This window comes from Crotalus tigris, unplaced genomic scaffold, assembly GCF_016545835.1.
Source record: "Crotalus tigris isolate CLP2741 ecotype Arizona unplaced genomic scaffold, ASM1654583v1 scf7180000018371.15429387391:27106975, whole genome shotgun sequence".
NCBI lineage: Eukaryota > Metazoa > Chordata > Lepidosauria > Squamata > Viperidae > Crotalus > Crotalus tigris.
Window position 1 is genome coordinate 20,944,589 of NW_024096970.1, and position 17,261 is coordinate 20,961,849.

At 39.8% G+C, this 17,261-nt stretch overlaps 1 protein-coding gene across 4 annotated transcripts; it reads left to right on the forward strand.

Annotated features, from left to right (window-relative positions):
- The first annotated feature begins 851 nt into the window (after positions 1-851).
- PGF (placental growth factor) lies at positions 852-15,758 on the forward strand. Of its 4 annotated transcripts, none has more exons than XM_039351719.1 (7): positions 852-1,386; positions 6,856-6,898; positions 8,328-8,524; positions 10,006-10,097; positions 12,352-12,381; positions 12,472-12,539; positions 13,976-15,758. In XM_039351719.1, exons 1-6 carry the CDS (start codon positions 1,330-1,332, stop codon positions 12,530-12,532), a joined length of 480 nt encoding a protein of 159 aa, XP_039207653.1. In that variant the 5' UTR covers positions 852-1,329; the 3' UTR covers positions 12,533-12,539; positions 13,976-15,758. The 4 variants fall into 4 exon arrangements, with proteins under 4 accessions (XP_039207653.1, XP_039207656.1, XP_039207657.1 ...); XM_039351720.1 differs by having other exon boundaries at positions 857-1,386; positions 10,021-10,097; XM_039351722.1 differs by lacking the exon at positions 12,472-12,539.
- Positions 15,759-17,261: the final 1,503 nt, after the last annotated feature.

Below are 17,261 nucleotides of genomic sequence, written 5' to 3' on the forward strand. Positions count from 1 at the left end.
TTCAAACATCCAGGGTAAATTTCATCAAAATTAAAAAAGTTTTTTAAAAATACAACTAAATATAGAACTATACAAAATAAAATACAAAATATGGAATACAACAACTACATTTATTTAAAATGTGGACAATCACGCAATATTTATACAGTAACACATGTTATGTCACTTCTGTGTTGTAAGTGAAGAATGTTTGAACTTTCTTAGACGGACTGTCCACTAGTGCTGATATTGATGTTCTTGTTGTTTTGAGTCCATTTTAATTCACACATTTATTTAAATAAATTTCAATCTTTCTTTTCTGCTTGATGCTTTCATTGTCCTGTTATGTCTCAGTATTAATTGAAGAATGATACTTTCTACTCTACAGTATTGTTCTAACCCCTTGCTGCTTCGCCATCATCACCATCATTTGCTTAGCAGAGACAGCCACAACATAGGATAGAATAAAAATAGCTACTTGGCATTAGATCTTAGCTATCTTGAAATATCAGGAAATGATAATTATTTATCTTTTAATTTTCTTCTAGCAGGGACAAAGAGAGATGGGTGAAATTATTTTTATTTTATTCTGAAAAAGGGCTTTGATTAATGAGATAACTTGCACTTCCACTGGGGGGGGGGGTGTCTGCGTGTGAGCAGACGCTACTATTGCTCCACTTCAGGCATTATTTAAAAACCTCTCATGTTGAAGGAAGGCTGGGAAGATGAACATCTATAAACGGCAAGCACGAGTTCCTTGGTAACTCTTCACGCTCAGAAGAAAAACATTTATTGGCGCTGTCTGAGGCCGGCGCCTGTGGCGGAGCGTGTCTCGCTCGGAGCAGGCAGGCGTTATTTAATAACCCTAGAGACTTAACAGGCCGGACCTTCCCGGCGGAGTCAGTCAGGCTTTCCGCAACAGACTCCTCTCGCAACGCGTCCGCTAACTCAGCCAAACGATCCCGGCCGGCCACCGGAAACGCTCTCCAGAGATCCCCGGGGCTGCAGCGGCAGAGAGCGAGGGCGGAGTGCCAGGGGCCGTGGGAGGAGCAGGAAGGCGGGCAGCCTTCACATGGCCCAGGGGCAACACAGGAGCGACCCACGCTCTCGCTCCCAGTCGCTGCAGCCTCGGGCTGAGCGAAACGAGCGGCGTGCTGGAAGCGGCTGCTCGCTCGGCGCGCGGGATTCGTACCTGATTCCGAGACACAAGAGGCTCTTCGCGAAAACCGCCCGGAGCATCCGGGAAGCGCGACGCCTTGGCTTCGCCCCAGAGGCTTCCGAAAGCCGGCAGTAATATAGTCTATACTGATTGATCCTGGAGGTCAGGCGTGGAAGGAGCTGGCGGCCGCGATGCAACTTCTCCGAGGTTTTCTGGTAACTCTTGCTCTGCATATGGTGGGCGCGCAGGTAAGATGCACGTCGGAACTGACAATTAATCGTTCCCGATCTCTAGCGGGATAGATCTGTCCGGATTTGGGGGGTGGGTAGGTGCGTAGCCTGCTATTTCGCGTCCCAGTGTTCCTGCTGGGCATGCGATGCCCGAATCCGCTACTTTCCCATGCCGCACGCCTTGGTGTGGTGGTGGGGCTCGCGATTGTATTCCCTGCTTTTCTCAGAGAGGATGGAGCGAAAAATCCCTGGCGGTCGGCGCTGTCTTTCTTTACTAAAACGAGAAGAACCAACCTGGAACGGGAACGGAGTTCGGAGGCGTTTTGCTCAGGGCTCAGATTTGTAGAAGCTACACTGTCAAGTGTTTCGCAGATGAAGAGCGGAACATCAAGGCCCCCAATTAAACTCCCCATCGTCATATGCGTAACTTTAAGTCATCTGACCTGAAAGCCTAGTTGTGTAGGAGGTGGTTAGAATTACTGGGTAAAAGAGTAAGATCTGCTCAAAAGTTGCAAGGTAGAACTTCAGCACTAAAGAGCAGAAATGGGGACTTGGATAAAACTTTTGATGTGGTAGAGCAGGACATAGAATCTACCAGGCTTGGAGAAAGGGGTGGAGGCAATTCCAACACAATCTTCAATTTAGAAAATATTGATACAGTAATTTTGATATAGATATGGGCACAACGTGATAGAGAACCAAATTTCAAGTTTAAATTCAGGAATGTTTTGTTAACATTCTTTAACTGCCCTGGTATCATACTGACGTACAGTATGATACGTCAATATCATATGGATATATCTTTTCCAACCTTCTCTACAGTTTCTTATGAATGAAATGCAGATTCCAGACCCATACCATAACCAGAACATGGGATCCTCTTTTTATGTAGATTTTTCAAGCTTTTACAAAAGAGAAATTCAATTATCTCTATTTTTATAGCAATAGCAATAGACTTATATACTGCTTCACAGTGCTTTACAGCCCTCTTTAAGTGGTTCACAGAGCCAGCATATTGGCCCCAACAATCTGGCTTCTCAATTTACTGACATCAGAAAGATGGAAGGCTGAGTCAACCTTGAGCCGATGAGAGTCAACTGCTGAACTGCAGGTAGCTGGGAACCAACAGAAGTAGCCTGCAGTACTGCATTCTAACCACTGTGCCACCCCGGCTCATTTTGCAGTTGATGTTTTGCTATCCCCCCAAGTATTTCTTTTTAACTCATCTGTAAAGTTGTTATGTCCACACACAGACATTAGTTAATGGAGCCAGGGGAGTCCTGTGCAATAAAGTCCCTGAGGTCAAGAACAGCCTGGCTAAAAGCACCACAGGGTAAAGAGGTTTCTGGAATAGAGTGGTGTATGTTTCACAAATGATTTGGAAGAAATGCTCTAAAAAATAAGAGGGTTACATGCAGTGGAGGGTGGCAGGGGGTTATTCATAGCTTTACTATCTACAACTTGAATTTTTTTTCAAGTTGAACTAGATTCCTGATACCTACATGGACACATTTGTGTTGTTTTCATGGAAATTAAACAAGTGATTTGTCATTGCTGCCTTTATTTTATTGTTACACAGGATAGTTTACATCCCTGACATTTCTAACTGATCTCTTACCAGATAGTAACCTGGTTAGATCCTACATCAGGCATAGTACAACAAGAAAAGGGAAGGAAAGAAGGAAGGAAAAAAGCAACTTAAGAAAGTTGGTTTGCTTAATGATCGGCTGTATACAGTTGAGCACTGCTTTTTTTGAGGAAAAAAAAAGTTGCCGGAACTCATACACATCATACAACCCGCCTTGCCTAACCTACAAGGTTCCATCCAAAAAAGGTGCCGGAACTCCGTTCTGGGCGTTCTGTGACAAAAAAAGCCCTGCAGTTGAGAAAGAAGAGGTGACTGATTTTTCTGCAGAACTGTTGGAATGGCTCTGTTGGAACTGCTGGCCCTCCTTAAAAGAAATGACTGTTGCTGAGTGCCTTCTAGCCTCAGTCTGCTCCTTGACACCTGATTGGCTTTCTTCAGCTCAACACCCTCTGTGGTGTTAGACTATGGCTTCCAACATTCCAGCTGGTCTGGTCACAGAGACTGAGAACATGGAGATTGTAATCTAATGCATTTGGACAGCATCAGATTGCGAAAAAAATCCATTAGTTTCTGAGGCAGGTCTGAATTAAATTCAGCCCATGTTCTAAAAGTAGTATCTGGTATTAGTCAGTAGGAGTGCCTTAGATTTTAGTAGCTCATTACAATCATTCATTGGGTCAAACTTCAGTTGACTGAAAAAACTTTTAAATGCAGTAATATTGGATGGCCAGCCCATCCAGAGTGCTCCTTAACATATACAAACAATCTACAGATTATTCTCTGACTAAAACAATAGAATGTATATATAAAACAGATAATGGATTATTGTTGTCAACCTTTGTTATTTGGTGTAAATGATGGATCATTTTTCATTTTTATGCAGGGCAGTGAATCAAATTATTAAATTTCAACTATATACAGCTGTATTTGTGCTTATGTAAGCATTTCTTATTGACCATTGTTATGAATTAGTATGAGTTCAAAATTATAACAATCAAATTAATCAGCTGACTGAACAAAATTTGGGAAAAAAGTAATCTTTCTGTATGTAGAGACTAATCCAAAGTATGTTTTTCTTTTACCATACTCTTTTCATATTGCTATTTTCATGCTTAATCTTAGGACTACCAAGCTGCATCTCTAGGATTTAATTCTATTTTGTCCCTTTGTCTTCCTTTCTTCTATTCCATTTGATTATTAAGGACTCTTCAAATCTTCCTCCACTCTTATATAAATGTTATAATGGCCAGATATGGGAAACTGTGTGTTAGACTGACACCTAGTGTTTCTAGCACAAAGTTGGGAACTGCAAGGAGACAAGATAACATCATCAAATGATTCATAGCAAGATAACTATTAAAAATGACATATGCTGAATCTAAAAGTTTTCTTCTATATATCTGATTGAGTGGTGATTTTCTCTTATTCTGTGTATGTTTATGCCAGAGCTAACTCAAGACATTTTGCTGTTTCTCATGAAGGACAACTGCATACACAGAAACTAATTTGACTAGTAGTTAAAAGTTATTTCTATGCTGGCAAGCGAACAACATCCTTCATCACATTTGAGACAGTAAATAGTGTTAGAATATTCCATCAGATTAGAAACACAAGTAGAGTTCTGCCCTACATCTTGACTATTGCAACACGCTCTACATGGGGCTATCCTTAAAAAGCATCTGGAAGCTCCATTTGGTTCAGAATGCAGTGACCACCTGGTTTTGTGCATACCTCAGTGTGCATATGTGTCACCTCTCCTATGGGAGCTGCATTGGTTGCCGATTTGCTTCCACATGCAATTCAAGGTGCTGGTTGTCACCTTTAAAGCTCTTCATGGCTTGGGACCAGGTTATCTGAGGGACTGTCTCTTGCTGGTCACATCTACCCAACTCACTAGAGTGGGGAGGCAAGGAATGTTGTGGTCCCATCCCCTAAGGAGATACATCTGGCAGGGCCCAGAAAAAGGGCCTTCTCCATGGTGGCTCCCTTCCTCTGGAACATTATCCCTCCAGAAATTAGATTGGCCCCCACTCTGACACTCTTTCAGAAGGTCTTGAAGATGTGGTTTTGCCAGAGGGCCTGGGGAACCCTGAGTGGGATGGAGCCCATTAAATGGCTGATATGAGTGTGTGTTGTTGCCAAGAGGGAAGGGGGCAGTTATTATTTTATTTTTATTATTATTTTTATTTGTTTCTATATTGTGTTTTATTTTCTGTAAGACATTTAGAGTTGGCGTGAATGAGTAGATGGCTATATAATTTTTCCAAAATAAATAAAAATAAATAAATAATTCAGGGTCATCTGGCCTGGCGACTTTTGCTACCATCTCCCCATCCATATGTAGCGGGGGGAGTGAGCTGAAGAGGCAGCTCCAGGAGATGCCTGGGAGGAGGACTCAGTGAGAGGGCAGAGAGGAGTTGAGGCTCTGCGGAGGCCTAGCTTGGGGGGGGGGGCATGAGCACCAGCTGAGGGCAGAGCAAAAACAAAACAAAACAAAACAAAAAACAAGGCCAGCGAGGGGGAAGGCGATAGAGAGGAATGGGAGAAGCTTCCGTGGGGTAAGCCTGAGACAGAGAAAGGGATAGGCTTGCCCCATAAAAGCCTCTTCCCTTCTATCCCTTTCTCTCCCTCAGGCTTATTCCACAGAAGCCTTTCCCCTTCTTTCCCCTTCTCTCCCTCAGGTTTGCCCCAGCCTGAGGGAGAGAAGGGATAGAATGGGAGAAGCTTCTGTGGGGTAAGCCTGAGGGATAGAAGGGGAGAGGCTTTTATGGGGCAAGCCTGAGGGAGAGAAGGGGATAGGATAGGACAGATTTCTGTGGGGTAGCCTGAGAGAAGAAAGGGGATGGGATAGGCGAGGCTTCTATGGGGCAAGCCTGAGGGAGAGAAAGAGATAGAAGAGGAGAGGCTTCTGTGGGGCAAGCCTGGGGGAGAGGGATAAGGATAGGACAGGTTTCTGTGGGGCAGCCTGAGAGAGGCTGGCACCACCCCATCACATGACCCACCTGCTGGAAGGGACTGATCACCACTTCACCACATGACCCAGACAATCAGAGATGCCTCACTGAGGGACCACTGTGGACCGGCAGTCATACCAAGAGGGCCAGGAGAATCCGGACTCCAGCAGCCCTTTCGGGGGTAGCGCTACACATATTTTAACTAAACCTGAAAAGACATCCAATAAATCCATAGATTATTTTAAATCTTCCATTCTGAAGGTGGAAAGAGCTGATTTGAGAGTGGGATATACAGTCAGAAACCTTCTTGCAGACAAATGTCTAGGATCCTTTTTCTCAGATTGTGATAATGTTAAAAAGCAATTTTCCATGGGTATGTTGGGACTCCAACTGTGGGATGATTGAATCCTGTTTTCTTGACCCATCCCCAGTATTCAGAAAAACATTTGCCGCTATGATGAATTCCTTCCCAAGAGGGAAAACATAAAAGTAAGTGAAAAGAGTATGACAAGGATCATTTTTCCTATCCTTATTTTCTGCTGGAATAAGCTTGGCAGAACTTGGAAAGGCATTGTCTTTATTTTTAGATTTTTTACCAGACCATAGGTAGACTTCTCCTGTTGTTAATGGATGAACGAATGTTTGAACTTTAGCAAACCCTGAGATGAAATTAATGGACACTTCCCTTGTGTTATAATTTATTTAATGAAATAAGAAGACTGTCATATATCTCTGAATTCAGTTTTGTAGACACTGAGATGAATTAAGTTTGCTACTCCCAGGATTCTCAGCTGTAAATCATTTGTACTGAAAAAGTCTGGTTGTTACAGTTCCCAAATATCTTGGAGAAGGGTTATGGGGCATGTTATGTCAACCTTTCTACCTTTCTGTGTCTGGAATGTATTGGAAAAATTATCTTTCCCTCCTTTTCCCCTCTATTCCCAGAAGAAAGACGTGGTTCTTCAGAACAGCACTACTGATAGAGTAGGTGAGTATGAAACATGTGAACCATGACCTTCTCTTATAGTGTGAATTTGGACTATCTATGTTTGTCTGTGTAATCTATACAGTAATGGGAAGAGTCTTGGAGGCTGCTTATGTGTTCTGATGCTACCCTTTGGATTTCTTTTTAAAACCCTCACCTTTTTTTGAGAATCCCTTGACCCAGTCTACAACTTCACCTCCAAGTTTTTCCTTTTCCTTTTTCAATTACTACTTTGTTTACTTAGATCATAAGGTCTGAAATAGTTGTAATCTGTAGAAATTGATTTAATAAAGAATGAAAAATGCTATGGTTCAACTAGTATTTTCTTTGGGGAAAAGCAATAGGAACAAATGCAAGATTTTCCTCCATTTTCCACAGTTCCAATAATTTTCACATTCCCAGCAAATACTGCTTGTATATTTTTTAGTCTTGCTAACTGCAAAGAATTAGTTTACTGTTACTTTTAATATAACTGATCTTGTTTTTATCCACAATTTACAGTTAAATGATTAAGATTCAAAGGATTAATGGAAAATACCTTTGTTCAACATTTTAAAGAACCATGGCTATTCAATAGATGCAAGACAGACATCATTGTGCAATGAGTAATAATTCTTGCCCTTCAAAAAAAAGTGTGTTGGGTGAGGTCAGGGAATGAGATCTCATAAAAACTTGGAACTTTTTCAATATTTCCTCGTTTGGAGGAATTTTGATTGGACTCTTAAAATGATTGCAATTTAACCTGTGAGGTTATAGGCATCTTTTTTAAGGGCCAGTAGATCTCTAATACTCATGAATGATGTGTTGCTAACCTTGAGGGAAATGGTACTGAAATAGAGGCAAGGCAATGTCATGAGTCATAAGATGTAAGGGATGTTGGAGAATATCTTGTTTAATTCCCTGCATAGTGCAGGAATCTATTGCTATAGTATTCCCAGCCTCTGTTTAAAGCTTTTCAGCAACTGAGACTCTACCATCTCCAAAGTCTTGTACAGCTCTTGCCAACTAAATGTTTTTCCAGATGTTGGACTAAAACTCACACCCATGTAATTTAAGCCCATTATTTTTGTCCTCTTCTTTGGAACAATTCTGAAAAATTCTGTCCCATCTTCTACATAATAGTCCTTTACATATTTGAAGCAGCTATCAAGTCTCCCTGCAGTCTTTTCTCCAGCCTACACCTACACACCACCTCCAAATGTTCTTCAAAGATTTTTCCTTCCAGATCCTCTGTCTTTTTGGTTGCTGTCCTCTGGAGACATTCCAGCTTGTCAAAATCTTTCCTAAAATGTGCCCAGAACTGGACACAATATTCTAGTGCAGTCTGACAAATATACAAGTGAGAGACACAATGTACTTGTACTTCCTGCATTGGATATATGAAAGAATTGGCAACTAAATACTTTACTTTTATACTTCGTTTCTTTTGTAGTGGTATCCTTTTTTGATGTTTGGAATCGCAGCTCCTGCCAGCCCTTGGAAAAACTGGTCAGTGTTGTATCAGAATACCCACATGAAGTGGAGCATGTGTTCAAACCTTCCTGTGTTTCCCTGCGTCGCTGCTGTGGATGTTGTAGAGATGAGGCACTGCAATGTGTTCCAGTGGAAATGGCCAATATCACCATGGAGGTAGGTGAGAACACTATAGTTCCACTTATCCTGGAGCACAGGGTCACTTCCTCATCTTCTCTGCAGTTAGCTGCCAATGCTTGTTTGTTTCATGTAAATGCAATTCAGAGTTTGCTGCTAAGAAGCTAATGATCTGTGGGGAGGTTCCCATAGCTTTTGAATGAACATCTGGAGCTGTTAAAAACGTATACTATTTTCCCATCTTTTCAAAACCCTACAACTCCATTGTGTAGGACAGTATGATGGTACACTTCAATTCCCAGGAATTCTGGGAGATGAAGTCCACACATCTTAAGATTGCTGACATTAAGAAATGTTGTCTTAAGAGAAACAAAAGCAGTTCTGCCATGGAGTCAGATGAAGGAATTGCCTTAGAATCAGACTGGATGACACATTTATGTATGAATTTGTATAGTATTTTTTTACTTTAAGGATGACTTTAAGCCAGTATCTGTTTATATAAAATTGGGACAATGTAGATAATATTTACTTACCAACTACAAATGGGACCAGCAACTCTCTCATTAAGAGCAACAATCCTTAAGTAAGAGATCATTTGACATCTGTGTTCTGCATTAATTTTGTTTGTTGAAAGCCAGTTATGAAGCTGGCAAATGAGGATCATGTGATCATGGGGTGCTGCGACAGTCATAAATGCACCCAAGTCACAAAGCACAAAGCAATCACATGACCGCAAGACACTGCAACAGACATAAATGCAAGGATTGGTAATGATTTTTTCCCAATCGTTGTAACTTTGAATAGTTACTTAACAAGGCAGTCGGTGAGCAAAGACTGCCAGTAGAAGGTGTGGAGATGTGGTGAGTTCTATCTGCCTCATGGTAAGAATTGCTTTCCCCGAATTTGCTACTTGCCTAGAAGGCGATATCAGCTGTTTAGCTAAATAATTATTTGCCCCATTGGGAAACAGCAACTTCAGAGAGGTCATTTTCTCTGGAAGTCTGATGCAGTGACAAAAAATTAAAAACAACTCTCCCAACATTGCCCATATTCTTATTGTTGTTCCCCCTGGGTTATTTTTAAAAATAAAACTCAAGATACATTATGTGGCTCCATATGTAACGGAGTATATGCAGTGGTGTGTTGGAGACAGCTCTCACTGGCTTGTGAGAGCTGATTGTTAAATTTTCTGGAATTTTATGAGATGAGAGCAGAGCTGAGCCTTGATGCCTTGTGCACCAATCAGCTGTTCTGTGGTGGAATGGTAGCAGTGGTGCCAATGAAGCCAATTATTAAATATTTCTCAGCAGATCAGTGTTTACATGCATACATTGTTTTAATATGTTGTCTTGTCTGGCCCATAGATACAGTTTGCCAAGAAACCTTCCCTTTAATGTGAAAGAAAAACCCATTGTTCTTTGTTAATCTATGGCTCTGAGGAATAGAGTCATACTTAAAAACTGCTCTTTGGCCAAATAGGAGAAGTGAAAAGAGATAAAGATGCTCAACAAATTACTTAGATTTTACCTTTTCAGCTCAAGAAGATCAACCCAGAGAATCAGTTACCCTTCGTGGAGTTGTCATTTACTGAACACAGGAAATGTGAATGCAGGTGAGCAACTTTGCTGTGGCATTTGATAAGTGCACCCAGTGCTTCACAGTGTCCAAATTAGGGAACAAGGGAAAACAGGCTTTTAATAAACGCCACCAACCCATCTCCTTGAGAATCTGCTCCATAGGTCTTTGCTATTATATTTCAGAAACTGATACTTCAGACTTTCTGTTAATGTCACATGAAATTATGCACATGAATGCACATGAAATGCATTAGGGAATGGCAGACTTTATTTCACAGGTTCAAGTTTTTATTCGAACACAGTTCCAGCAACTGTGTTATAAATTTAAATATATATATATGATTTTGTGATTAGCACCAGTATCAAGCTTATCTACCCATTCATACAAATACCAGGTTTTCCATTGGAGTGCTTTTCCCATAATCATGGTGTAAGAGAGAGAGAAAAAGAAACTTTTGCATTGTTAATGTTAATTAATTTTAAGTCACAAAACCTGACTTCAGGTTTGTAACAGATCACCCAGATACATATCAGTGTTCTGAAATAAATTCGGCTCACAGTTACTCTAACTGGGGTATGTTTTTGACTGACATCATGATAATAATATTTACCAATCCCCACCATATTTTATTCTCTGATTAAAAGGAATATATTTTCATTGGGTTCTTCAAAACCTAATTTTGTTTTTCCCACATCCAAATCAGCAGTTGTAAGATTAAATTAGGGTTTCTGAGAGATCAAAGTTTTCACTTATAGATATTTCTATCTTTGCTTAATGAGCCCAAATATGCAAGTTTCAGTTGCCCTTTATATGATTTTTCAGAAAGAACATTTTGTTGATTTCATTGGAATTGAGCCTGGCAGAATCATTAAATCTCTTACTTTGCCATTTCTTAAAGTCATTAGAATTTAGCATGCAAACAGAATTAATCTGAATTGGATAAAAAGTTTTCATAATTCTGCTAAAGAGTTTAGGAATGTGTTTTTTTAAAAAACAAACTAAAAAAGAATTAAGGCAAAATTATTAGGAAGCTGAATTCATTACCAAGTGCTACATTCTGTATATTTTCTGTGTTCCAGTAGAAGATTAGCATGTGGACAGTCCTGCAATTATCATGCATGCTTGTTACTTAATAAGCTGGACACCATGTGATGAAATATGGCAGAGGTAGCAGCTGTTCTAATTCAGCTGTTTTCCATGACATTTGGGACATTTATAGATACCTCATCTTCACTAAAAGAAGGAAGGAACAGCCTGTGTCCCTCTTGTGTTCTGGCATTCAAAGATAATTATGCATCAAGTTGATCAAACCTCTAGAACAGTGTTTCTCAACTTGCAAATTTAAGATGTGTGGATTTCAGCTCCCAGAATTCCTCAGCCAGCTATTGGGAGTTGAAGTTCACACATCTTAAAATTATCAAAGTTGAGAAACACTGCTCTAGAAGTACCCAGAATGGAAGAGCTCCCGGCAAAATTTGGGTACTGATGTGCACTATTAATTTTTCTTAGCTACTGATGGTCATGCTATATGCCTTCTTTGCCTTTTTAACAAAATGTTTCTTTTTGAAATGTTCAGGTTTTTTCCCTAAAATCCTCCCCGTCCCCCCAGCTCCCAATTTCTTATGAAGATATAATCTCCCTATGTAAGCCAATTCTTTGCAGAGTGGCGTTATTAGGCATTTGTTGGGATTCCTGGAAGACCCATTGTAAAACTAACATATCCAGTTCCAGACATATCATCTCACACTTCATTTATTACTCTAAAGCCGGGCTGAACAAACAAAGCCTTATTATACTTGAGGCTTTTGGATGGGGTCGTCCCTCAGAGCCTTCTCTAATTACTCTTATTGAAAATAAACAGGGTTTTCGCTTTTTTTCATTGCAAGAGAAGTCCTAAGGAGGTTGAACAGAAGTTGGTAAAGCAGAATCCCAGTAAAAATCAGAAAATCCAGACCTTGCCTTCTTGAGTGATGTGGTCCTATTATAGTTCTGGTCTTCTTAGAAAATGTCAAAAGCTTTCCCATTTCTGCTCTAGATTTCAGCCTTTCTGCCCACTGTTGCCCTCATCAAAGTCGCTGGAAATTTCTAAATCATCTGGCACACAGCCAGCATGATGGTAAAGGCAGTGTAGCATGAGTTATATTTAAGGAGCACAGGCTGTGGGACACTCTTTTAGGGAATCTGCCCTTTCTTTTGACTGGGTTTGTAGCTCCACATCTTCTAAGTGTTCTATATGTATATGGCAGATACCACCATATGCTAAAAGTAACTAATTCTGTTCCCCCCAGGCCCCGACAAGATGGTCTGAAGTCAGGGAGGTAAGTGGCATTACTAAAGATTCTGGAGGCTGGGACTCTCTGCAATGTCTTATCTCCCACCCACTCTTTTCCCCACCTTTCCTCCAAAAGGAGGAGGAGACTCAAGGGACGCAGCAAGAAGAAGCGGGCAAAGCAGAGACCCAAAAATTGATCTCTGTGTGAGTATCAACAGCAGGGAAAGGGAAAAGAATACTATGGTGTGTGAGTCATAAGTGGAGTCTATCTTTCCTTCCATCAGTACCTGATTTAGCTTCTGGACCACGCAAAGCCAGTGGGGGGAGTCTGGAAATCTCATCTTACTTTGTAAATAAGCATTGATCAGTGTGGATTCATCTGCACCCATTTCTCTGTTCTCTGATGGTACAGTCTGACTAGACAGCCATAGCTTTTCTTTGCTCTTCTCTGTGCTCTGTGCTCTTTTTTTAATGCCACATAGATAATACTTCTGAATGAGTGCCTGTTTACTTTAAATCCATAGCAGCCAATGAATGTGTGAGCATAAAAGTGGCACTAAACAAATGTTGTATAATAACACCTGCAACCAAATAAAAAAAGAATAGTCTGATTTAAAGACAATTACTTTTAAGGAAGGTGCAGAACCAATGAATGTCCCTACACAGAGGGGAGGGGGAATTCCAATGCTAGGCTGGAGAACTGAAACTTGGATCTTCAGGTTCTGCCTGTAGCAAAAGGCAGGAACAGAGCTCAGAGTTGTGCTTGGCTGGAGCAACAAAGCTCAGATTCCAAAGATCCAAACTTTGTTTCTCCAGCCCAGCATAGAAAGGAGAACTCATGTGGAGGGCTGCAGAAATGAACCTTGAATCTTTAGAATCTGAGCTTTGCTTCTCCAGCCCAGTGCAGGAGTTCCTTTCCATGCACAGATGGGAGGGGAAATCCTACACTGGGCTGGAGAAACAAAGCTTGGATCCAAAGATCTGGACTACATCCCAGGAGTTCCCTTCCTTCAGCAGGCAGTTCTTTCACTCCATCTGTGTAACAATTCAAATGATTGTTAATAATCATAACTGGAAGAGCCAGGATTGTGGTCATTGACTGAAGCAGTCATGTGGGCTATTTACTTAACAACCACTTTGTTCAATGGCCAAGTTTCTGGTATCAACTGTGGTCGTAAGTCAAGGACTACCTGTAATTGCCATATTCTATGGCTAGTAGCTTTGTCTTGTTCTTTTGAAGGGGAAAAGTAAGGCTGTTTTGAGATTGTTAACATAATAGCATTGGATTACAATATTTTAAGATTGAGCCTAAATGTATCCCTTACAAGTTTACTTATTAGTTTATTAGTAATAAACTAATGTTTGCAGCTTAAAGAAGAATTCAGCCAATAGGAGAAATTCATGGAGGTTTTACACACACAGTGGAATGTAATTTTACTTTCTGTATCTGGGTATTCATTTTAGATTTTTAATGTAATCAGTAGCATAAATCTACCTGATCTTCTAATGCATTTATTACAGCAGAGCAGAAACCAGAGTTTGCACGTAGAGTAGGAAATGTAATTTTAGCTGTCCATTTTCCATGTTAACATCTTTGGCTGTTCATTTGGTGCTGAGTCTCTTCTGTACTTTCTCTCTAGATGTGCCGTTTGATGACAGTTGTTGCTTTCTCAGCCAAGGGCAGTGCCGCAATGCCTCTATTTCATTGCTAAGTCCTCTTCAACATTCTTCTGCAATTACAATCTTGACTGATGAATTCAGGGGGCTGATAGCAGCTTGCTCACTTGAAGTGCCAGAGCAAAAAGGGAGGAGTAAAGACAACATCCCAGTGAGAATAGGTCAGGACATTCTGAAGGAGACGTTTTTTTTAAATAATTGCATCAGAGGACTGCCCCAGGACCAAGTGAAGACCCTGTTTATTTCAGTCCATTCCCTGCCTACATAGAGCTAATATTTCACTCTGATTTCTGCAGAATTGAGAGTAAACAGAAATACAAGAAAGCAGCAGCTGTTTTATGTTTTAAATATTTGGAGTTTGGGGAACTTAAACTATTAAGACAAATGTGAATACTTCCTCCTGAAATATCTGGATATTATCTCTCTGTTGGGAATTGAGAAAGGAAAGGGAAGAAAAGTTTGAGCGAAAAGGTTTAAGTCAAGGTCTACTTGTATAGCTGGTTTGGGGAGGGGAGGACAGTTGTTAAAAAAAAAAGTTCTCAAAGTAGGTAAATTCTCTGGTCAGCCACATTCTAGACAACCCCATAGCTGATTTAAGCAGGTATTTCTGCCTGTCCATCTCATTGTACAATAGTGCAGGTTCACAATCAGTTATAAAAGAAAGTAAGTTCAGGTGAGCTTTAAAATGATAGTGGAACTGAACACAGAATTAGGTCTTGTTTGATCCTGAGATATAAGTGCATATCTAATAAAAATACTAGCCTTAATAACTGCAAGAAAGTGTGAAAGATCACTCTAGATTTTAAATTAGCTTCTGTGATCAATTTATGGAAAACTTATTTTTAGAGACTGTGGCTATCCAAAAAGCACAGATAACGAAAAGAACAGATAACCATAAAGACAGGTATTATGCCCATCTTACAGTATATAAATTTCCTGAGGTTTGAATAAACCTGAAAGAGAATTGTGACATGTAAGTTAAGAACTAAAATAATGGGAAATTGAAATATAAGAAGTTTATAAAAAGTGTAATGGCATACCTTTTGCATGCAACTCTTACAGTAATTTGCTATGAGATGTTGGGTGTGTGTGTGTGTGTGTTGGTTTGTGTGTCTGTTTGCAGTGTGAGTGAACTCAGGCTGAAATAGGTGAATGGGACATAGTAACTGTTGGTCAAGCAAGCATCATTATGTCTTGATTATTCCTGTATCTACAGCTGTTACTGATTCATATGAAAACAAGGTAGAATTTTCCTAAGTCTCTGCATTTTTGAACTGTTATATCTGACAACATCCATGAAAGGACACAGAACTAAATAGACCATCAGTTTAACCCAATGAAGTATATTGCTTCCTATAGTAACTTAATGGCAATATATTCTTGGCCCCCTGGATTGAAAGCTCTTCTTTTATGTAGTAAAGTAGTGCATGAGTTCCTGCTTTTTCAGTCAATGCAGTGCAACAACTTTCCAAATAAATTATTCTAAATAAAATAGAATTAGGGACCACCCTAGTCCCTTGTCTGAAAAAGCACTCCAAGAACTTGTCTTCTCCGGATGTATGAGAGATAAATTCCAGTTGTGATCCTTCTGAATTGCTGAATGATTTACCAGAAATAAAGACACAATCCAATATGTTGGTCTGCATGCTTCCTATGTGACTTGGGGCAAATGATTCAAAGCTGTTCCTTTGCAATGTGAGTGTGATAGACAAAGAAACTTGTAATAATAAAGGCACTATGACTCTTGGAATGCTTTTTTATTGTAGTAATGATAACCAAATATATATCTTGTCAGAGGTTGCCAAATTTTTCTTTTTAGGCAATTATTTTCTGTCTTGTAATTTCACTGACTAGAGAGTCTTAGAGATGCCAACAGTTGTTTAGATTGGCTATGACATGTCTGGATTCTTGAACTGGAATGGAGTTTTGTGCTTGATAGAGAACGTCAGACCTAAAGGAAACTTCTTTACCATCTGCATAAGAATGCAGAAATTTCATACAGGATATTGTTGTTAGTATAGGAACTATAAGACTTGTTTTTTTTGTTACTTTCTGTGGTTGGCATCCTTTTTCCTTCTGGGTAGGAAATTTCCCCTATGATATTTTTTGAAATTTTCTACCTGAATCTAACAGTATTTACTAGATTTTTTAAAGGTTTAAAATTGTAGCCATGGCCACCCAAAATAATCCACAATATAAGTTTCCTTTTTACCTTGAACTACTCTAAATTGTATGGTTCTATATCAGCATTTGGAAATGTTTTATTAATTTTTCATTCTCCCATGTACCTCCAGATTTTGCCCTCTTTCCAGTGATTTCCATACTAATCCTTGTTATTCACACATTGGGCAGGAATCTTTACCTTGGTTTTAAAATTCTCATGCCTAGTTATATTATAAATAGGTGATACTGTCTAGCTGACCTTTGAAATGCGGCACAGGAAATTCCCGATATGAGACATCTATAGTTCAGAATGCAACTTTCACTCTGGCAAGGACAAGGAAGTGATGGAAAAATGTTTTTGTTTGCCATATATGAAGACATAATTAGGATCAAATTTTCCTTCAGCCAACTGCACTTTCTCCCACACATGGCTGAGAAAGACACAGAGAATATGAAGAAATGCTTATGAGTGCCAATATTACCAATAAAGGGGGGTGAGGTGTCTTTGATGCTTTCTGAGCTTGGTTGTTTTCTTGCAGACATTTCATTACACAAACTAGGTAACATCATCAGTGACTAGCACTGATCACTAGCATGGATGATGTTAAGTAGCATTTTCCCATCACCTTGGGTAATGAAACGTCTGCAAGAAAACAACCAAGCTCAGAGAGCACCAAAGACCCTTCATTTCCACTCTGAGCTACTAATATTTTCCTTTAATAATAGTACTTCATTTAGTACCTGATTAGTTCCATGACTTATTTTACTTTATATTATTTTAACTATAAGTAAACAAATGGGAAACTACAATATCATAAAGCTAATGAATCTTTTTTTCCAAGAATGCTGGAGGCTCCATAGAACTACTAAAGGCATTTGTAGAAAGTAAGAGTCGATGGCTGAGGCTAGTGTTTGGCTGGAAACAGCTCACTTTCTAAGAAAAAGCTGAAGTGATTCAGAGACTAAATGGTAAGAAGGATATCATCTTCATCTGTTCCTCTTGTGAAAAACAGATGGTAAATATATTCTTAAAATCTGTATTCTCTGGCACAAAACGTTTGAAGATCCTTAGAACATAACATTTTA